Source organism: Sander vitreus, chromosome 9 (assembly GCF_031162955.1).
Source record: "Sander vitreus isolate 19-12246 chromosome 9, sanVit1, whole genome shotgun sequence".
Taxonomy (NCBI): domain Eukaryota; kingdom Metazoa; phylum Chordata; class Actinopteri; order Perciformes; family Percidae; genus Sander; species Sander vitreus.
Window position 1 is genome coordinate 24,370,709 of NC_135863.1, and position 23,245 is coordinate 24,393,953.

The 23,245-nt window shown below is 40.5% G+C and overlaps 1 protein-coding gene across 5 annotated transcripts in view; it reads left to right on the forward strand.

Moving 5' to 3' along the window:
• Positions 1 to 23,245, forward strand: part of btbd8 (BTB domain containing 8) — a 37,416-nt gene that overhangs the window by 8,884 nt on the left and 5,287 nt on the right. For 2 of the 5 annotated variants that reach the window (XM_078259423.1, XM_078259422.1), the window contains exons 6-17: positions 3,799 to 3,888; positions 5,187 to 5,267; positions 5,353 to 5,449; positions 6,271 to 6,359; positions 9,724 to 9,826; positions 10,281 to 10,463; positions 10,576 to 10,746; positions 17,991 to 18,120; positions 19,083 to 19,144; positions 20,018 to 20,564; positions 21,236 to 21,323; positions 23,059 to 23,183. In XM_078259423.1, the coding sequence (XP_078115549.1) occupies positions 3,799 to 3,888; positions 5,187 to 5,267; positions 5,353 to 5,449; positions 6,271 to 6,359; positions 9,724 to 9,826; positions 10,281 to 10,463; positions 10,576 to 10,746; positions 17,991 to 18,120; positions 19,083 to 19,144; positions 20,018 to 20,564; positions 21,236 to 21,323; positions 23,059 to 23,183 (1,766 nt within the window). Of the gene's footprint in view, positions 1 to 3,798; positions 3,889 to 4,977; positions 5,073 to 5,186; positions 5,268 to 5,352; positions 5,450 to 6,270; positions 6,360 to 9,723; positions 9,827 to 10,280; positions 10,464 to 10,575; positions 10,747 to 17,990; positions 18,121 to 19,082; positions 19,145 to 20,017; positions 20,565 to 21,235; positions 21,324 to 23,058; positions 23,184 to 23,245 lie in introns of those variants that run through there. The other 3 variants (XM_078259424.1, XM_078259425.1, XM_078259426.1) reach the window with 3 other exon arrangements.

The following is a 23,245-nucleotide window of genomic DNA, read 5'->3' on the forward strand; positions in this document are numbered from 1 at the left end:
GATCTAATGTTTTCAAAACAGTACAGTACAGTAACATTCATATCTTCTATAAATAGACATATATAAAGCAATTTTTCTTAACTACACCATGGGTTCCCCCTGGTACCGGGGCCTCTCGGGTGCAAAGAAATTGCAATTGCATGCAAGCATAAAGAGATCCTCAAGTGTAAAAAAAATAAACAATGAGTGGTTATTATTAAAGATTACTCTGAATTAGTCATCAAATAAATTTCTGTACTTTTAGCTTTTTAAATATCTTCAAATATGTGATCTGGGGCCAACCACTTCCTCTGGATGGAATAACAAAATATACCTCTAATTTTTCTGTTGCTATAGCCAGATAAAAGTATTAAACCACCTGTTTGAAGGCAACAGAATACACAAAAGTACATCTGCTCTGTTCAAAAATTTCTGGGGGACCCCTAATCTACAATAACCTTCTTTTCTGGGGACCCCAAAAACTCCTTCACCCAGCCACATTTGCCAGGCGTAAAACACTACAGAGGTCGCACATCTGCTGTTGACTCATGCCAGTGTGGAGCAGTCAGTGGGTGGTCATTCAGTGTTGCTGAGGTAGTAGTAGCAGCTGGTAACCATGGAGACAGGTTTCTCCCAGCTCATGCTCAGGGGAGCAACCAGCCAGCAAGAGCTCGAGAGAGAGAGGAAGCTGGACTATTTTTTGGTTGCTCTGAAGCAGTGATTTGTATAACAGCACATTGTTACAGTAGCTGCTGCAGTTCCCACCCAGAGAACTGAACCGGGGCTTCTCCAGCCTGACGCCCACACTTTAACTTTACTAACTATTACTATATACAGTCAGGTCCATAAATATTGGGACATCGACACAATTCTAATCTTTTTGGCTCTATACACCACCACAATGGAGTTGAAATGAAACGAGCAAGATGTGCTTTAACTGCAGACTTTCAGCTTTAATTTGAGGGTATTTACATCCAAATCAGGTGAACGGTGTAGGAATTACAACAGTTTGTATATCTGCCTTCCACTTTTTAAGGGACCAAAAGTAATGGGACAGATTAACAATCATAAATCAAACTTTCACTTTTTAATACTTGGTTGCAAATCCTTTGCATTCAATTACAGCCTGAAGTCTGGAACGCATAGATATCACCAGACGCTGGGTTTCATCCCTGGTGATGCTCTGCCAGGCCTCTACTGCAACTGTCTTCAGTTCCTGCTTGTTCTTGGGGCATTTTCCCTTCAGTTTTGTCTTCAGCAAGTGAAATGCATGCTCAATCGGATTCAGGTCAGGTGATTGACTTGGCCATTGCATAACATTCCACTTCTTTCCCTTAAAAAACTCTTTGGTTGCTTTCGCAGTATGCTTCGGGTCATTGTCCATCTGCACTGTGAAGCGCCGTCCAATGAGTTCTGAAGCATTTGGCTGAATATGAGCAGATAATATTGCCCGAAACACTTCAGAATTCATCCTGCTGCTTTTGTCAGCAGTCACATCATCAATAAATACAAGAGAACCAGTTCCATTGGCAGCCATACATGCCCACGCCATGACACTACCACCACCATACTTCACTGATGAGGTGGTATGCTTTGGATCATGAGCAGTTCCTTTCCTTCTCCATACTCTTCTCTTCCCATCACTCTGGTACAAGTTGATCTTTGTCTCATCTGTCCATAGGATGTTGTTCCAGAAATGTGAAGGCTTTTTTAATCTGGCCTTCCTGTTTTTGAGGCTCACCAATGGTTCACATCTTGTAGTGAACCCTCTGTATTCACTCTGGTGAAGTCTTCTCTTGATTGTTGACTTTGACACACATACACCTACCTCCTGGAGAGTGTTCTTGATCCGGCCAACTATTGTGAAGGGTGTTTTCTTCACCAGGGAAAGTATTCTTCGGTCATCCACCACAGTTGTTTTCCGTGGTCTTCCGGGTCTTTTGGTGTTGCTGAGCTCACCGGTGCGTTCTTTCTTTTTAAGAATGTTCCAAACAGTTGATTTGGCCACACCTAATGTTTTTGCTATGTCTCTGATGGGTTTGTTTAGATTTTTCAGCCTAATAATGGCTTGCTTCACTGATAGTGACAGCTCTTTGGATCTCATATTGAGAGTTGACAGCAACAGATTCCAAATGCAAATAGCACACTTGAAATGAACTCTGGACCTTTTATCTGCTCCTTGTAAATGGGATAATGAGGGAATAACACACACCTGGCCATGAAACAGCTGAGCAGCCAATTGTCCCATTACTTTTGGTCCCTTAAAAAGTGGGAGGCACATATACAAACTGTTGTAATTCCTACACCGTTCACCTGATTTGGATGTAAATACCCTCAAATTAAAGCTGAAAGTCTGCAGTTAAAGCACATCTTGTTCGTTTCATTTCAACTCCATTGTGGTGGTGTATAGAGCCAAAAAGATTAGAATTGTGTCGATGTCCCAATATTTATGGACCTGACTGTATTTAGGCTCTTGAGATACATTATCCCTTTTACAGGAGACATGCATAAAATGGCAGCAAATCACTCAACACATAACAGTCACACACAAAACAATAACATTTATTATATATGTAGCACAATAACATAGAACCTAAGAGGCATAATGTACAGAGCTTGTCTTTTTCAAACAGTCATCATCTCCACTTTTAAATATGGGGTTTGAATGCCTGGTGTGAAGGTAGTGTTTCCAAATAACTATTGGGTAACATTTTTGTGAATTTTGCCCACAAACAGAGCAGAACAGGCAGTCTCTATAGCAGTTTAGGGGCGTTGATTATGCTAGCGATCAAATCTCACAAACATGCACCTACTCATGAACAGGTCAATTATTCCCAACCCAGGATGCATTGTACAGAAAACGCAGTCTTGGCAAGTTCAGAACAGACTCTGAACTATCCATATTAAAAACTCCACATAGGAAACGCCCTTAATGAAGTCACACAGTGTCGGGGTCAAAAAGAGAGGGGTCCAACCCACAGAGTGAGGCAGGGCAGGAAGGAAATCTTGTATTTAAGTATTTAAAGAAAAGGCTGGCATTGTTCTTTTTCTTATTGTGAATAAATGCATCTTACCATACTTACTGTGGCCTCAAGCCCCTTGGTTCCTAATGAAGACTTTGAAAAACAGGTCACATACGGAAGAGGTTTAGGGCCACATGTGAAAAATTTATTTGAGTTCTGAGTTTAAAGTCAGAATTCTGACTTTAAAGTTAGTAGTAAAGTTAGTTATGAATCTTTTCACATGTGGCCCTAATCCTCTTCCGTACACACACACACACACACACACACACACACACACACACACATACACACATACATATATATATATGTGTATGTATATGTGTTTTTTTTTTTTTAATATGTAATTTCTTAAAACAGATGGCCACTGTAATTCTTAGCAAACCATACTCAGACAGGAACAGACGGTCGGAAGTAGTGCATTTGTTGGACTATTATCAGCTGCAGATTATTACACATTTGGCATGCTGGTAAATATTTCTGGCAGCAGGACAGTGTATGTGGGATTAACTCAAAATAAACTACAGTGTGATATTTATGTCATCCAGTGCAACCGTGGCTCATTGATGTGCCTTATTCTTTATTTGAGCTAATTAAGTATTATAAACACGGTATATTTGTGACAGTACAATCTTTAGAGGCCAAGGAGAAGAAAAACACTGTCTCTAGAGACAGAACACAGTATATTTTTTGTCCACCTGCTTGTCTCTTCAAAGCAGGCTCACCAGATGACGTGAAATATTAAAATGGTGGGGGGGATCTGACATGCAACTAACTGCCTGCTGTATTGGGTTTCTAGGGCAATCCTGTGTGCACGGTCTCAGTACTTCCGAGCGATGCTAAGCGGGAGTTGGATGGAGAGCTCCAGACAATGCATCACTCTGCAAGGGTAAGACTGGCGCATCAGCATCATATTGCAGCAGGTCACAGGGATCAATAATACACCTCCACTCCTGGTCTAACAATTCTACATTTTATTCCTGAACAATACAGCAGAATAACTGATATGCTGCATTAATTATTCAGGCTTTGCAACTGAGGTGGCTCCGTGCAGTATGGGGTTTCACTCACAATGCCATGTTTTAACTACACATGCCCAAATACACACACAACACACTGCCAGTGGAATCTCAAATTGCTTGCTCAGATTTCTACCAAGCATGGTTGCAACGTTTCCTCTGTGAGCCACATAAATGTCTCCTCATCCACTGCCTGTTGAAGAGCCCCCCACCACCAGACCCAGTGTTTTTTTTAGAGCGGGGAAAGACAAATGAAGCCCGTTTTCTTCCTCCAGGGAGAGAAATGTCACGCGCCTCAGCATTACTAATCTGAGGGTAACGGGGGAAGACATGGCTGTCAGAATGGGGAGTTGCTGCGTTGACGTGCAGGGGAAAACCTGCGAAGTGGCCCTCGGGCTGCAGTCACGTGAATTGAGTGCTGCATGATACATGGATTTTGTTTACAGCATTCTCAGTTGTATTTGCAGTATTGTATATTGTATATACTGTGTGCCTGGATTCACAAAGATAATATCAGACTGGTTTGGGATAATTCTGCAAGGGATAGTTTTGGATTTTTTCTCAAGTGGGACTTTATGAGACTTATTTATAGTCAATGTTTTACCTACAGTAGATGACAGTCAGCATGCCAGTTTGGAGAAGCAGGCAGGAGTACCAGCACGGATGCTAAGCAATGTACTGCTGTTATAGGGTCTTCACAACAAAACATAATTTAGCCACCGAAGAAATCACGGCAGCAGGAGACCACCTACTCCTGTGTTCTGCAAGGTAAAATTACTTTTTTTGTCAAAGGAGTCTGGTGGCTTTGAAGAGAGCACAGATGGATATAAAGGCTTCAGTTCGTGGTCAGAAAAGGGCTGTCTGACGGCAAGGTAAAGCAGTGAAAATATTCTAAATATAGCAAACACTTAAATTGATATTGATTTTTTTTTAGGTGGCTTAAATAGGTTTCGCTGTGTGCCCCTGTCCTTAAGCAGTAGATTGCTTAGCTTCTGTGCTGGTACTGCTGTCTGCCTCTCCAAGCTGAAGATGTGCCAACCGCCATCTGCTGTAGGTAATACACTCACTATGAATAAGTACCTCATGCAACCCCACTTCAAAAAATCTGAACTGTCCCTTTAATTGAGAAATATGGCTTGTAAACAGATTATTTTGTTAACTGTTCCAGTTTAGGGCCAGATGAGATGGAGATCCTGCTCCAGTTCATGTATGGGGCAATTGTGGATCTGCCACCTGGAGCTAGTGCCAGGTACTGTATGTGAACAGACTGTCCAAAATTAGAATGCAGGCCCAGAAAACAACCTGACCTGTATTTGGTGTCTCCTGTTCCACAGTCAGGTGGTGTTGGCAGCCGACATGTTGGGTTTAGAGGGGTTGAAGGATGTGGTGGAGATGGTTCTCACCCGAGACTACTGCCGCTTCTTCCCCAAGGTCAGCTATACATAAGGAAAACTAGCGAATATAAGAGATGAAAAAATAGATTTCATAGGCTTTTTACCTTTCTAAATGTACTGTGTGTATGTGCCAAGTAGGTTCACATGTGTAGCAATCTCGGTCTTATGGCGATTTAGCCTCTGGCGGCAATGGCCAATATTTCTGGACTCCAGTGGATATCTGGATAACAGAGTCGATACTTTTGGTGGGTGTTTTAGTTGCAGACGATATTTCGGCCAATCTCTATAACATATATCTGCATATGAATTATTCATCCATCTTTAAAATAAAAGTCAACAAAATTAGAAATTGATACACAACATCTTTCTCCTTCGTATTATTATTTTTTTATATACTTATTCATCTTTACTTTGTATGATGTGATCCACATGCCTTGCACTCGAAACACAAAGTGTCATTATTGCACCCAATCAAATGTTATTGGTTCTAAATTATGGTTATTATTTTTTTACTGATAAGTTTGCATCCATAGTTAAGGTATATCAGATCGTCAGTGTAGTGATCCCTTGTAGTCCAAAACAACAGTGATATAGCAGTGTGTGGAGTATCACAGCTGAAAACAGCAAGAACAGATCCAATTTGTATTCCTCTGGCTTTACACTTGTTGATTTTGTACAGTGCCTGCTAGCTCAGTGTCAATAATAATGCTGTTTCACTTGTATGAACAGCTTTTCATTCCCATTTTACCATGTGCTAGTTACTTGATATATTATTTTTCACTCCAGAGCCCTCAGTGCATCACAAATTACTGTACTAGTCTAAATTCCCCTTTATCTTTTCCCCTCATGTCTTGGCAGCCAATTGACGGTGTTCAGAGAACAGTTCTCGAGTGTCTGTCCCTCACACATGCCTTAGGCCTCCAAAATCTCCACATGCTGTGTAAGAGGTGAGTGTTGCTTTTCTTTAAATGTGTTACAACTTGTAAATATAAAATACATTATGTACGTAAACATTTGGAAAAGTCACTACATTTGAATTAATTGTCCTAAAATTAGAATTTTTGTCAAACCTGACCTTAAACGTTGCTTGTGTAATAATAATAATAAAAAGCATTCCAATCTGTAACCATTCTTGCCACTGCAGGTTACATCAGCTTCTTGTTGCTAGGTAACCAGCCTGTGGGTTCATACTTCTGAGTTATTAAGAAGCCTAGGGTTGTTGTTAGTTGTATAATGGAATTTGCTTTAATGTGATTCAATCCACCACTCTGTTGAGTCAAATTTAATAAATATTTGTGAGTCTTTAAATTAATTACTCTTAAACCAACACTGCGCTGATTTCCGTTATGCCAAACATCCTACGGATTGCTCAAATTTCAGGCCCATCAGCCTCATCGGGACTGATATTAAGCTTTATTCCAAAGTCCTGGCTCTCCGCTTAGAGCGCTTTATCGAGAAGCTAGTCCACCCTGACCAATCAGGTTTTATACCCAAGCGTAATGCTGCAGACAATGTACGCAGACTATTTCATGTAATAGAAGAAGCTAAAAACCTTCCAACAACGGCAGCAGTTTTACTTGTGGCAAGTAATGGAGAGGCTTGGTTTGGGGGCCAAATTCATTGACATGGTGCGTACTTTACACGCGAATCCCACGCCCATAGTCTCAACCAATGGATTGCACTCTCAGCCATTTCCCATTAAGCGGGGCTCGCGACAGGGATGTCCGCTCTCCCCCATGCTATTTGCAATCTCTCTTGAACCGTTAGCCCAAGCCATAAGGCAAAATAAAATCTGTAATGTCCAGATTAAATCCAGTAGCAGCTCAATATCATTATTTGCAGACGATATTTTGTTGTACATTGCTGTTCTTGAGGACTCTATTCCAAAAATTCTTAAGATCTTCAATGAATTTGGCTCAATCTCCAGCTATAAAATTAACTGGAAAAAATCTAATCTTTTTTATTGAACAACCAGCCATTAGTGTTACAATACCAACCCAAAGCAAAATTACATATTTGGGCATCACCATACACGCATCCCTACAGCGAGTTGTCCAGGACAACTATGAAACTATATTAAGTAGTGTTCAAAGGGATCTGGCCAATTGGTCTGCGCTGCCGGCATCAATACGCTCCAGGATTGCTGTTGTTAAGATGAACATAGTTCCTCGTGTGAATTTCTTAAAATGATCCCCTTACCACTACCGATACATTTCTGGAAGAAACTTGATACCTTAATTTGGCAATATATTTGGAATAATAAACAACCTAGGCTAAAATACTCTACCCTGCAGCATACCTCAAACACGGGAGGCTTGGCCCTCCCCAACCTTAAAGTGTATCAAAGAGCCTTTCAGCTACGGGCCCTCAGAGTGTGGATGGACCCCTCATCTACAGTCCCATGGAGAGAAATATAGCAAAACCTCACTGGAAGTCTAAGACTGCAAGACCTTGCCTTTGCAGGTGTGTGTCCAAAAAAGCGTATGCTAGCCTATGGCCCTATTATCACCAACACATTGACCAACTTTAAACAGGTGGAGGAGCAACTATGCTACACCAACAAGTGGCATTTGAACACACCAATTTGGCACAATACACACTAAATGTCAGGTAACAAACCCTTTGCTTGTAAGCAGTGGAGTGACAGAAGCATTTATACTGTAAACCAGCTATTCAATGAGAAAGGTATGTTGAGTTTTGAAGACCTAAGAGCTAGTTTTGAGGTCCCAAGGACATCCTTCTTCTTGTATCTGTGCTTAAGATCAGCCCTAAAATGTTATGGAGTGCCATGGGGAAACAGTCTTGAGGCGCACCCAGTCATTAAATGGTTTGTTGATTTCCCTGTGAGAGGATTAGCGTCCAAGATCTATGCTAAACTGATGCAAATATCCTTAGAGAACTCCCAATAGCAAGGAAATGGGAGGGAGAGCTGAGCCCTGAGGGGAACGCAATTAATTGGGAGACAGTTTGGGACAACATTTTCCATTGTTCCAAGAACCCAAATCACCAGCAGATCCACTTTAACATATGTCATAGGACATATTGGACACCTCAGAAGAGATACATCTCTAAAGTCATTCCCACTCCCTATTGCACGTTCTGTCAACCTGAACAAACTGGAACTTTCCTGTACATGGTCTGGGAGTGTGAACAGGTGCATGAGTTCTGGAATAAAACAACATCAATAATACAGACAACTCTAAATTACATCTGCTTGGGAGACAGAAGAAAGTTTGGCTAGCCGGCTCAACTGCAACCAAGAAAATGATAGCTTAAAGCTGGCTCCCCCCCACTCGCTTTTTGTGTGTGTTTTTTTTTGTTTATTTGTTTGTTTTGTTTTCCTCGAGACTGCAGACGGTGGGGTGTGGGAGATGGTTTTTGTTCTTGTTCAATTGTAAAAGGTCTGTTCTGTATGTTCAAAAATATAAAAACAATAAAAAGTTGATCTAAAAAAAATAAAAAAATGAATTACTCTTTAGGCACGAAAACAATCTACAAAAGGCACTATTTATCACATTTTTCCATAGATTTTTGTTGTTTTAACTTAAAATAAAGTTGAATTTAGTGAATCATTCTTCAATGTTAAAGCATTTTTAAAATTGCTGTTTAGTAAAAGATACTTCATAGACAAAATTACTAGTATATTGCATTGCATTGAGAAGCTTGCTTATGCACTTGGATCAGATTTAACTGGCAACCTATACACTGTCATGTCTTTTTATTTCAGTATGCTGCACAGCTTTTATCCCTTTTCTTTCTATTCATTTGTGTGCACAAACTCAAACATTTCACATTGACTTCTCCAGTAGCTGATTTTTCTGCAAGCTCCTGCACTATATACTGCAGTGAACATGCAAGACGTGTGTGAATGTAGGTCAGCGGGTAAGGATGTGTTGAGCGAGGCTGTGAGCTGGCTCTGATTTGAAGTGGTGTGTTTGCTGGAGCTGGGGGGGGACGTGGCCTTGCCATGTTGTCTCTGCTGAGTTTGATAAGTCACGCGAGTATGGCGATGAATCGAGCTGCTCTGTGCTGCTCTGTGCTGCTCTGTGCTGCTCTGTGCTGCTCTGTGCTGCTCTGTGCTGCTCTGTGCTGCTCTGTGCTGCTCTGTGCTGCTCTGTGCAGCAATGCATTCCCTCAAGCAAAGCTCAGCCAACCTCTGCTTAGAGCCTCAGAGCCTGAGGGTTAAACTGCAGAAACGTAGAAAAGGCCTCCATGAGTTTTTTTTACTGATTTGGAAAAATTGTCAAATTGCCCACAAACTGAACTGTCAATGATCCAAAAACAAAGATACTCTACAATGTGTATTTTCAGGTGGGTTGCTGATCATTTTGTGAAGACCTGGTGCGAGAGAAACTTTTCCCTGTTGTCCCCTGAGCTTCATCTAGCCTGTCTAACAGCTGTAACTGAAACCATGGTGAGTTCCCTCCTCCCTGATTCATCAGCAGTACTGTATTCATGTAATTTCACAAATATCATCAGCCCATTCTCCAGTGTTTTTCCACAGGAAGGAAATTCGAAGATAATCTAATCAAAGATGACCTTTATTGAATTCTCAGTTATTAAAGACAGACTAATTTAGGAATATGATGTGGATGTAGATAGACAGGGAGTGATATAGCCTTGGAATTGATAATTGAATCTTGAGTCTGTCTTTCATCACTATCAAAGAGGTTGAGTGTATTATGTGAGTAAAGCAAGACAAATGTACTATTGTTCACTTTTGTGAAGTATTGAGAACTTCCTCCACTCATCAATAGGTCCTGGTCAGAAATAAAAGACTGCTTTTATAGAGGACTGTGTTCATTTCATTTTATTTTGTGTTTGCACCTAGAGAGAGTTTTTTTTAGCTGATAGATGTTTCCATTCAGACTGTGCAGAACGCAGTAACCATGCTCTGTGGCACTGAGCAATTGATTGGCAGTCTCCCAGAAGTCAAGTGGGCCCAACAGGTAAGGAGTCTTGCCACAGAGCTGCAGGAGGAGAGCCTGCATATCATTGTCCAGCATCTCCCCAGAGTCATCCGCACTCAGGCCTTCCAGGACCTTTGCAGGGTAAGGCGCTGGTGTAGCCATGCTAATGCACTCTCCTTTACTGTAATGACCTTGCGACATATTCAGCTTCGGTTTCTATGGTTTTCACAGTGTCTGTTACATGCCATTACAGAGGGAAGAGTTTACCCGTGAGCCAACGTTGTTGAAAAAGCTGTGTTCAGCCATCAGAGAAGGTGTGACCGTGGACAACTGCTGTGATCTTTTCGCTGCTGTGTACAATCTATGTGGAGATGACATGGAAGAGGACTCTCACCTGGAGCAGGGAGAGCAAAGACAAGAGAAGGTGAAATGAAGCAGATTCCCTGTACTGAACCTTTTTGTTTTTTCAAAAACAGACATGATACTGAGACCATTGAGCTGTGCTTACACCTAATCTGTGTAGTGCAGTTTCCCATTTAGTCCTGTTCATAAAGGCCAGTTAGAACACTGCCAATCAAACCTGAATGCTGACCAACCAACCACTAAAAAGGTGTCTTTTGGTCTGCTTCTAAGCAGTTTGATTAAATCCTAAAACAATAAACAAATCCATATGCACCTACTAGCTTTTGCCAGAGCTTTCAACTGCTGCTCCTGATTTTTCTCAATGGACGAAGTTTAGGCTAACTAACTCCAACTATCTAACTTCAGACAGAGATTACAGATAACAGTGGTGGGATTCCCAGAAAAACTAACTTCCTACTATCTAACCTCTTCTGCAGAGGAAGACGATAACATGCGGTTGAAACCTCTGTAAAAGCCATTAAGTGGACCTTAAATTATGATTTTGGTTTTGTATCTACCTGTTATTTAAGATGGATAAAGTCCACTTCATTTTTTAATAATGCTTATATTAGTGTATTTATTTATAGGGTTGTGCTGAATATCGTTTTTGGAGCTTCGCTACTAATCAACAGAGAATATTCGAAGCTTCGGCAGGGAGAGAGGGTGGGTCTGAGCAGCATGACTCGGGAGGGACTCTAGACCGTTCACTGTGTCATTAAATCACCTGAAAACTACACCAGGCTGCTATAGTCCTCTACTGTACATCAGACTGCTCGGTTTGACTCAGCCAGACGTTTCTCCGTTCTCGGCTGAGATGGACGGCATAACGCTGCAGTATGCTAGCCTGCATGCACGTTCTTTCAGTCTAACATTGTTGAAATATAGCAGCTTATATTGGTAGCGAGAGCAACGAGTTAGCAGACTGTAGAGTCGTCAATGTACCTTTCTCTCTTCACCACACCGTGTGTGTGTGTAGGAGAAGAGAGACAAAATGTAGCAACATTAAGGATTCTGTTATTCTACAGTATTGAAAAATAAAAATAAAAGAATATCTGAATCCATAAACTTCAAACAGAATACCTACCTAACGAGCGAATATCTGAACAGTTGAATATTTGTGTCCAGCCTTATTGATTTGTGAGCATTGTGAACTCACATTTTACAACCACTAGAAAAGAGAAATTTAGCTCACAAGCACAGTGTACTGGCACTGCATTAGTCACTAGAATCAGAATAAGCCATAATGGTAAGTTAGTGTGAACACATACGGGGGATTTGATCCCGGATTTTGTTGCTCTCAAAGTACATTCACAGAAATAAACATACAGCTAAATGCAAGGACAACAAAGCTGAACAAGGTAAACATAAACATTTTGACACTACGTACCATATATATGACTAACCAAAACTATCCGAATGGACAAGTTACCTGTACATGTAACTTAAGTTTGCAATAACTCAGGTTGAATCCTAAACAGACTAGAATTATATGGCAACGTTTTTACTTTTTCGTCTGGACCAAATGAACCAAACTACAGGTGTGGACACAGCTTTACCTTTCTGTTAGAAATGATTGCTCTCTGTCAGTTTCTCTCTCTCCTTTAACACGAATTACCATTACGTGCTTTCATGTTCTTTATCAGCATGTGCTTTACTTCATTCTGGATGCAGGGTAGCATACAGCTTTAAAAGAGCAAACTCCATATTGACTTGGCATTTTAGACCAAAGCATGCACTTTGGGGTCAATATGTGTTTAGGGTTGGTCTAATAGGTCAGCAAGAGTTGTCCAACATGGCTTTGCAAACCTGCTCCTAATAAGGGACTGACGCTACTCGGCTTTGGTATGAAAGGATAAGCAAGGATTTCTATAATGACTGTCGAGTTATAATAACATTTATAACCCTATAATAGTTAGTGGTGGTGACCTCTGGGGCTTTCGGCTATATATTTATTGACTCACAATCACAAATATGCATGTACATTATTATTAGCTTGTATACTAGGGCTGCAACTAACGATTATTTTCATTTTTGATTAAATTGTCGATTATTTTCTCGATTAACCGATTAGTTGTTTGGTCTATAAAATGGTGAGGATCAGTATTTTCCAAAGCCCAATGTGACGTCCTCAAATGTCTTGTTTTGTCCACAACTCTAAGATATTCAGTTTACTATCATAAAGGTGTGAAGAAACTTGAAAATATTCACATTTATAAGTTGGATTTAGAGAATTTGGGCTTCTTTCTTTTTTTCAGAAAAAATGACACAAATCGATTATCAAAACAATTTGTGATCATTGTAGTAATAGTTGACAACTAATCAATTAATCTTTGCAGCTCAATTGTATACTAGGGGTGGGAATCACAGGGTACCTGATTGATTGATTGATTGATTTTTATTGATCCCAAAAAAAATGGATCCAGCAGCAAAAATATCAGACACACATCACACATACAGAATATACATGAAATAAAAGGATACAATATACATGAAATAATAGGATATGATAGAATATAAGAACAAATAGTTTAAAATATTTATAAACAACTGTTTAAATAGTATTGATAAAGCTGTAGGTAAACAAACCTACAGCTTTATCAATACTATGATACATGGCACTAGGGCTGGGTATTGTACAAAAATTGTGATCGTGACTTTGATACCGGTTCCTGAACGATACTTTTTTCGTTACCAATTTTATTTAAAAAAAAATAATTAAAAAAAATGAAATAAAATTACAACATTACGGCACAAATCATTTATTTATTTTTCAGCTCCTACTATGAGCCAGTCTCTGGCCATAACGTGAGGTGCTGCCATGCCTCTATGTGATGTAGCTACAACCAATCACAAACATTATTAGAACTCGGTAGAATCATGCTGCATGCTTATTGGCTCCACTGATCTGGATAAAAATTTATCAAAAGTATTGAATTCGATTTCAACCTGCTGTAGACAATACCAATTATATCACGATACAGCAATTCTGCGATAATGAATATACTGCTAGACAATCCTATAATGATACATAACAATATCGGTCTAACTATGAGTATAAAATTCCCGTTAAAAGGTTGAGAGCAGGTTTTCTCTCTTTATTCCCAAAGCCTTACTGTTAGAAAACAGCACAATTAACTTAGGTTCAACTTTCCCTCATTCATGTTTAAAGCGCCACCTCCAGGATCCATGAAGTTGCTGGGAGCAAGAAAACTATTCAGAGCGCCTTGCTTTATTAATAAAAATATTAGTGCTGTCAAACGATTAAAATATTTAATCGCATTAATGTCATAGTCAACACAACTTGCAATTAATGCTGACTTTATCTGTTCTAAATGTCCTAGATTTCTTTTTGTCCATCATTTTTCTCATTTTGTGCCCTTATCAACATGGAAAGTGGATTGGCTTGCTTTGTCTTTGTCACCTGGCTTTGGTAATTGGCATCAGCTGTGTGCTTGGCCATCCAGTGGTATTTCAGACTGGGCCGTGCTCGCGATGATAGCTCAGTTCACAACGACAAAACACACAGATCACTTTGGTCTTGTCAATGGAACCATTTGGCAAAAGTAAACTTTCCATTGAATCTTATTGGCATCCATTTCGATTGTCTCGCGTCGCCATCCACTCCAAAGCATAACGTTAGCTGCACTCTTTGGCAGCTGTAGCAAACAAGTGTGTGTGCGGCGTGCCTGTTGTTTTGTTTCTGGTCTAGCTAGATCCGGTGTGGTGTTGTAGTTTTTCTAACGTTACTAGTTGTTGCAACAGCATGTGAAAAGAACTACAAAGTTTGCCATGCCGAAAAGAACGTTATTCTCGCGATAAAAAAATTGACGGCGTTAAAATGGGCGTTAATAACGCCTTTAACTGACAGATATTTGGCTCCAGCGTATCGATTCTTTTATCACAAGAAGGACAATGACATATTGCTGTATCGATATCTTGTCCCACCCCTATTGTACAGTTTCGTGAGTCGAGCAAATTAGGAAAATGAATCCTGCAGTTTCACCACTTCCGCCACACTGTCTGCCATGTGGAATTTCACTTAGTACTGTCAAATTAGAAGGACCACAGAATCATTTTAACACTATATTAAGACTAGAAATTAGCATCTAATTTAATGTATTTCTCTTTATTTTCTGTGAAGTATAAACAAATTATGAAAGATGGATCAAAGGTGTGTTCACTGTTCTCTTATTAGGCCTACATGCAAACGTCAGGCAATGTGAATGTGAGAGAAAGCTATTTGTTCATTAAAAGTTATAGCAGTCAGTAGCATAGTAGGTCCTTGCCGTCATATCACATTGCCATACCTTGGCTTTTGCCGAACCAACGCCCCTGGCTTTCACGCCCCCTACTCCGACCTTGTTTCGATTTAGAAGCATCAAATGAGGACTCAGCGGCCGAAGCTGTTTTTGCTGCAATGTAGGCTTCTAATTCGTTCTGTTGTTTTTATTAATTTCATCATTTCATTAATTTACTGTAGTGAGCCTACTTACTGTTTACTGTTACCATGGCAACAGCTGCCCGCTAATGTTAGCTCTGTTAGCTTGCCTTACCTTATAAACGATACAATTGTAATGCTGCAATGCTAAACGACAACATCCATCATGCCGAACAGCTATGCTATAGGTCTTAACCGTTTCTGTTATCATATGTCAGATACTAAAAATAAGAAAAATAAAAGATTAGACCCTTGGTAGTTGCATTATCATAACCGACCCACCCTATATCATCTATCATAAATGTTTACTGACATCTACTGGTCATAAAACTTAACTTGCCAAATAAACCTAACAACAGCAATTAATTAACATAGTATAGAGTTTTGATTAGATATGCTTTATGTGACTTTCCCCTGAAAGAAAAAATAAAGATGAAATGAAATGGCTGGTCCCCAGTGGCTTTACTGGTGTTCTACTGCCAACCAACTGATGCACCCACAAGTTGCCCCCCTGCCTGTAACCTTATAGGCTACTCAAATAGAAATATATAGAACATGAATGGGGGTATCTGTAAATAGAATTTATTTGCCAATATAGCGACTTCATTTTTTTTCTTCCGAAAATACTGTTCTGTGGTGGTGGCATTTCAAATCTGATGCCTGCAGTGCGCTATAGGAGAATCAATTGACACGCATGAAATGAGGTGCATTAATTATCAGCTCCAGTGCGTTTTGCTCTTCGTAGCTTTTAGAACGACTATGTTGCCACTTGCCAGTAATTTGTATGGCAAACTTACACAATTTGTGTTGCAATGACGATGTTCCTGTGGCTTTCAGCTTGTGCTTGTTGACTCCAAGGAAAGATAGAAGAGTCAGAAACAACAAGAAATACACATAGCGAGATATTCATTAACCGCCACGGTAATAAAGTAGAGCACGGGTTTAGCGGAGGTATTTTGCCTGTGGTAACCCGCTGCTGACGACATGCTTGATTCCGCAGAACCCTGAAGCCCCGCCTCTGCTGCTGCACAGAGCTGTTTATTCTAAGTTTATTAATATTGGGCGCCTGTGTAGCTCACCTGGTAGAGCATGCGCCCATATAAAGAGGCTTAGTCCTCGACGCAGCGGCTCGGGTTCAACTCCGACCTGCGGCCCTTTGCCGCATGTCATTCCCCCTCTCTCTCCCCTTTCAAGTCTAAGCTGTCCTGTCAAAAATAAAGACCAAAAAATGCCCCCCCCCCCAAAAAAAAAAAAAGTTTATTAATATTGAATGTGTTGCATCTCCAAATTGCACCAAATTTGACATTGCACATTCTTTGGTCCCCAGCAGTATACCCGCCAAGGGTAAAGTAGATCGCATGAACAGTTCTTGTGATGTACAAGGACAAACAAACCGGTCTCCAATTATAGTAGTAGGAAGTAGTAGGATAGGATGAGCTCTGCAAATGTAATGTTGTTTTTTTTTTTTATTAACTTTATAATTCACTATATAAGTATATGAGTCTTCAAATATGCCTTTTGTGAGTGTCAGTTATTAATGGATACAGATACAAGTTTGAAATAAGTGTAAAAGTGTGAAAATATCAGCGCAGCTTATTATAACAGTAACAGTAATTCAGCTTTTTAAAGTTATACATGAAATAGCTTCCTTGGGTCTGTCTAAATTTAAAAGTGCCCTATGGATCTTTCTTGTAAACAAACAAAGGTAATGTTTTGTTTACAGACAGTGTTACTCCCCACCATGCTTTGTGTAGAAATTTGTTGAATTTGGAATTTCAACAAGACATTTGCAAAGCCATTTGTTTCAAGTGTTTTAAATTCAGCAGGTTTACTTGCTTACAGTTTTCTTCCCTGCCTTTGTTGGCTCATCGCAGCATATCTTGGCGTGTTGCCGGCACTTGTAGATCAGTGGAATAGTGTGAAACCATTGGCAGGACTGTGCATCATGTCACCCCCAAGTGCGCGCGCACAAGATAAACAAAACAGGGACACGCTCCTTGGCGCAAGTAGAGATCCAGATTACCTTTAACAACACATGACACAAATGATGCACCACCAAGTTTCATCAAAATTGTAGCAGTTATGGTTATTCTGAACTAGAAATGTTGGCCTTTGATTGAAGCAAGTTAGTTTATTTAAATGCCAGAATGCATAATTTCTCCAACCTCTCCAACTCCATTCTTCACTTTGGATGTGTTTAAATATAGATGCAAGTTGATTGTATTGAAGAAAGACATTTATTGAAATATTTTATAATGAAATGTTGGCATATGGTAGTTAAGTATCTGTCCAACATTTAAGAATATACCGACTAACAAAATGTATTGTGTGAGCGGGCAGATTAAGCTTGTGAGATGACTTTAAAGGGAAAGTGACCCTAGATGACTTTAAAGGGAAAGTGACCCTGCTGCACATGTTAAAGCGCATAACCCCTGTAAATACCGTACAGTATGGCAGAATGGATTAGGCTGAGGGAGACTGTGACGTGTGCCAGCGGCCTTCACTAATCTGGCTGTGTATCTGCTGGTGCGGGGTGTGTGGCCAGTGCAGTGGAGGAGGTAGAGATGGCTCCGCCCTCCCTTCCAGCCATGTTTTTATAATCAGGCGTGGAAACTGGAGAATGGGCATCAGCCGCTGACATCACTGATTTCACTCAAGGGAGCTCAAGTGGATTCTGCAACAGACACAGAGGGGGAGGGAGGGACCGAGAAAGAGAGAGCGAGGGGTATTTGTTGCCATGGCGAAAGATTCTTCAAGCAGCTGCTGATTCGCTTGTGCTGTAGCGCACCCCTTTCCATTCTTCTCTCTCTCCTCTGTTTCACCGCCAGCCATTCAGGCAAGAGATTCGTACGCTGCGCGGTCGGCTCTGGACCTTCCTGCTTCAGACCTTTTACGCGGTCCGCCACACGCAGGGATGGGAGACCCTGTCTTCCAAACACAAAGAGAGGATACTAGCAGGTAAGGAAGAACATTCTTGCTATGAGCTCTCTTTTTTTAGTCATATTATACATATTCATGCTGCGGTGTGTGTGTGGATGTATGTTTTTTTTTTTCCCTCCCTAACCCAGCCTAGCGCTGAAGCAGTGGCTTTGCATCAATAGAGATGAACCGAAGCCCATGGAGCATATGCTGTTGGCTGATTAAATACTTAATGGCTTCTTTCTACACAGCTGCATGGCCACTACTGACCCATTAATTGTTTAACCAGTGATGTTCTTATACATGTTGCTTATTGTGAGCTACCTTTTTAACTGTTCTGGGCTGAGTGTACGCTAACATGGTAAATGCACCAGAAGCGCCATGCTTGTTTTAATAGGTGTGAGTGAAAGGCTGGATTTCTGTCTTTTTGAGTGTGCACATGATAAGACACACATACAAATGATATGCTGTTTCCTCACTGTTGAGTTAGTATTGTGTTAAAAACAATGCACTGCATGAGTAATGTATTTAGCTGGTATCAGTGTGTGCCTGTTAATGGTTCATTTCTTGCCAGTGAAATCGATTCCAGGTCTCATATGTAAACATAACAAATGTGCTTTAGTGAATTCTGAATTGGTACATTTCATCTCATTTGCTTTTGATCATTATTTATAGGTTCTGAAATGGTTCTTGCATTAAGTATAGAAATGGCCATGCTTTGTTTTGAATAGTCCTTGCCAGATGTGCCTGATCAGTCCAGTGATTTAATGTTTGTTTCCTAATAGTCAAAGGGTAAACAAAGGGTGTGGAAATGAGAATTGTGAATGAAAAGAATGGCTCCTCTTGCTCACATAATGAAGGACCTAGGCAGCGTCTTGAAAGAAATTGGTACAGCCCTTTTCATCTGTGTTAATCTTGGATTTGAATTTCCTGTTTTGCCGGAAAAAATACTTACAGGGTAATTGATATTCTTCTGTCTTCCTTTTTTCGTGTTTTGACAGATGCTATTGATAAAGGGGACAATCGAAGACTTGGTAAAAAGCCTGTATTCACTAGCTCACAGGTAATATTATCGACCATACATTTGTTCGTTTATTTATAGTTTTTTTTTTTTTTTTGTATCAGAGCTAAAACAAATCATTTAGTTTTATTTGTAAATCAGACCTCTGGTTTTGCCATAGCTGATGATGTGAACTTACGAGGCTGTTTTAACTCTGATAAATCCATGTAAGTTTGTGTAATTCCTGACGGTGATTACAGTCTTTGGCCAACAGATGCCATATGTCATAAATGCCCCACCCTCACAGCAAAGAGATACAGTATAAAATGCGCAGCAGGGCTCCTCTAAACAGATGTATAACTAAGATAAACCTGGCTGAGGTGATCCAGAGAGGGATTGCCAAGATGTTAGGCATGAGTGGTTTAGAGCAGTGGAGCTCCTACATATCTCTCGGGAAGTGGTTTGATACAGTCAAAACAGGAACTTTGCCTGTCCAAAGGTTTTTTGTGCTGATTCTCTGAACCGGCTAAATGCAATTCACTGATGTTGTTGTTCCATTGACACTAAAAGGCAATTAGGAGTTTCCAGTTTTCTTTAGTTCATTAGCAAAAGTTCACAAAGTGTAGTAGAACAAGAAAGAAGCACAATTTCTTCCCATTAACTTCTGCTAAAAAAACAGAAAGTAAGAAATCAACTGTTAGAAAAGTTGAGAAAAAAAACAACAGGATATACAGTAATAGGACTGGCTGATTAGCACAGACTATAAAGATCTCTCTGTAGATGTGTTGTTAGTCAGAATTTTATTGTAGTATGCTCCAGTGACTTGTGGTAATCTGCACTAATGTTATTCAGTTTAATTTAACTGCCCTCTGGTTATTTTCTGATTAATCCTGTCTTACAGTTACGTGACTAATGTGGTTATTTTTTTTCCTGCAGTCAAGGGCTGTAAAATGCCCTTCATCTGCACCTGAGAGTCCGCCTGTGCACAGGACCCAGAAGGTGTCCGAAATTGCAATTTCATCCTCCCGTAGTGCTGCATCAGCCATGAAGTCTGATGGACTGGGGACAGCTAACAAACCTGGAGATGGTCACACGTCCAAGGCAAAGAATGTGAAGAAGCCTGGAGACCGGAGTGTAGCAGCGAAAGCAAAGACAGCATCAGCTGGCTCACCAGTTGTCAATGGCACAGGAGCTGCAGGACCCAGGCGGGATGGAGCCAGTGCCAATGGCCCCAGAAGCGCTCATGGGGCTAGAGAGCAAGAAAAGAAGCCAAACCCAGGTGCGCGGCCTAAAACATCTCCCCCGAGCTGCACATCTACAAGCCAGACGGGGGTACTGAAGGCTCAAAAGAGCTCAACAGGAAAGACTGACATTGGCATTGTTGGCACCACCCAAGCTCAGCCCAGCGCTTCATCCACATCAGGCAGCGCCTCGCCAGAGAACGGTGCCAGCAGCCCTCGCAACGACACCCACTCCATCCCAGGTTTACTCTCTTTATTGACTTCTTAACATTTCATCATTGTGTAATTACAATGTAGGACATCACTGTAGCCAAGCTGAGTTGTCAGCAAGTCAGCGCCAGGCATAATACTGTAGTAGAAATATGGAAGGACCTGCATACTAATTAGTATGATGAATGTTGTGTTATGGCCAAGAGGGATTTTTGGAAGACAAGGGCAGTGCCATGTATGAATGTTGATTTATCAGGAAAACAAAGCCCATGCGGCTATCCTTGGCAGCCTGCTGGTATCATTGTACAAGCTCTTAGCAGAACAGCAGAGGTCAAAGCCCTATACAGCTGTCACACAGGGGGGTGTGATCACTTTGAGCCTTTGTGGGGACGATGGTTTTAGGGAGGTGGGGCAATCCCGACTGATATTTGTGTTTATGGCTAAAGTGGGCGTCAGCTGCCTGTCCTGTCGGTTCTAGCGCAGCATGTGTCCATGTACCACACCCTGAAAGTGACTTGCTAAAAGTCTGTGATGTGACCTACCCTACTATGTATACCCTGAAGATTATTTGGTTTATTCTTGAGTAAATTGAGAGTCATATGCATCAGACCTATGTGCAGTCTTGGTTAATTAATTTCAAAACTATCTTGACAAAACTTTTATTTACAACCGTTGTGTATGAGGTTCATTTTCTGTGTTTTAGGTGCAAAGCCCAAACACCAGGCTAAGGCGGTAAACAAATCCCCACTGATAAAACCTCCTCAGAAATCAGATACAACGAAGATCAGCAGGTGAGCTTTACCCCTCACGTTATTGTGCTCATCAGTGTGCTTTCTCAGCGCTTCTTGTGTATATTTAGTAAAATGCTACAGTGTGTGTTACGTTTAAAGGCTCTAAGACAAGTGATGTCCTTGTCAACTTTCCCTTCGATCTTCCTGTTGGATGAATTCACATTAAATGCCATGCTACTGCTCAAGGTCTTTAAAAAAAAAAAGAAGAATGTTTAGGGAGCAAGTCAACAATCCAGCAAGCATTTTGGTTGTTAATAATAAAAAATAAAAAAACTGTATACAACTGTAAATAAACAATAGCCAGAAAATACATGTTCTACAGATGAACTTACTTTTGCTTACCACTCGGACTCTGTGTAGCATTCCACAAGTATTTATGTTTATTACTTCGCACCAACGTAATTGCCGCCATAGTATTAAGTATCGGAGAATGCATTGTCATTCAATACCAAATTACAATACCTAAGGAGTAAATCTCATCAGCGTCACTGAGCCAGTAGGCACACAGTGTGCTTGTATCAAGATCTTATAATGCTGTCTCACGTTACATTTTGTAGAGGCATGCAGTAAAAATGCTAGGTTACGCACAGAGACGGGGCTCGTGTGTATTGTATTACGTCGGTGTGCGTCACATAGGTGTAAAGGTGTGGACATCCAGCGTGTGAAAGATGCGCCGGAGGCCTTATCCCAGGAATGGAATGGGGTCTCACTATTGGTTTAAAGAAATACAAACAAGCCAGAGCGTTATTTACCCTTTCTCAGAATAGATACGCGGTGTAGCCAGACCATACTCTGAAACAGCATTGTGGAAATAGGTCTGGCAATGTGATTTTACAATATACCCAACCCCATTAGCTTAAAGCATTCAATGCCTACGAAGCAAAACAAACAAACCTTAGACTGCATGTTCAGTAATGTAAGAGCAGGGCAAAATATGAGTGTTGCAGCACAGTATCACCTGGTAGTGTTTTTTTAGGCCACATGTGGTTGTCAGGAGGTTAAAAGCAGCTGTGTAGCGGTTTCTGACAAGCCTCTTATCTGTCCTTCAATGATGTTAAAAATATCCATTTTACAATCTGCCTCATCCAAACTCCATCTGTCCTGGGAGCACATCAATATCCCTGTCTCCCTGAAAAGCAACCATGTACATTAGCCAATAAATAGCTGATAGCACAACAAAACATATCTTTGGTTGCATCTTTTATTTGCTGTTTTTTGTAAAGAAAAAGGTGGTATCCAAATTTTACTTTTCTGGAGAGTAGTTAACATGAAACTCCCATCTAACCTCAATTGAGATAGCTTGTCTAATCATTTGTAGATCATGTATTTTACTAAGATGTCAGATAATTAAAATCCATCAACCTTGGGCACACATCAAATCTCAAACTGTAAAAATGTGCTCTCTTCTGTTGTTCCTACAGTTAGATTTAGTTAAAAACCAAGGTAGAGTATCCTTCACAAGAACACAAGTAACAACTTTAAATTATTTGCATTCATAATCTGCTCATGTCTCAGAGGCTTGTCCTTGACAAAATGGGACAAAAAAAGTTGCTGCCCCCCACTGGTGTTAAATATTAATTCATGATTTACTTTCCCTGCAGCTCTTATGATAATTTTTTTTTTTAATGATGGTGTGAGCCAGAGGTATACATTATTTGGGATAAAGTGGTAAAAAAAACATTTTTGGTCACTTTGTTGTTTTATGGTTTTGTTTTATCTGTTTCACCAACAACAGTCCTACCAATAAGTCAAGTGTGAGAGAAAGTGGCAAAGTTAAGACTGGTGCAGCAGAGAAAGCATCTACTGGAGTGACAGCAGCAAGAGCAGACAACAAGGGAAGAGGCACACCAGACCACCATGGTGAGATGTTCAAAGTCTGCCTGATTCAAATGTCTGTTAATATACTGTAGCGATGTATTAAA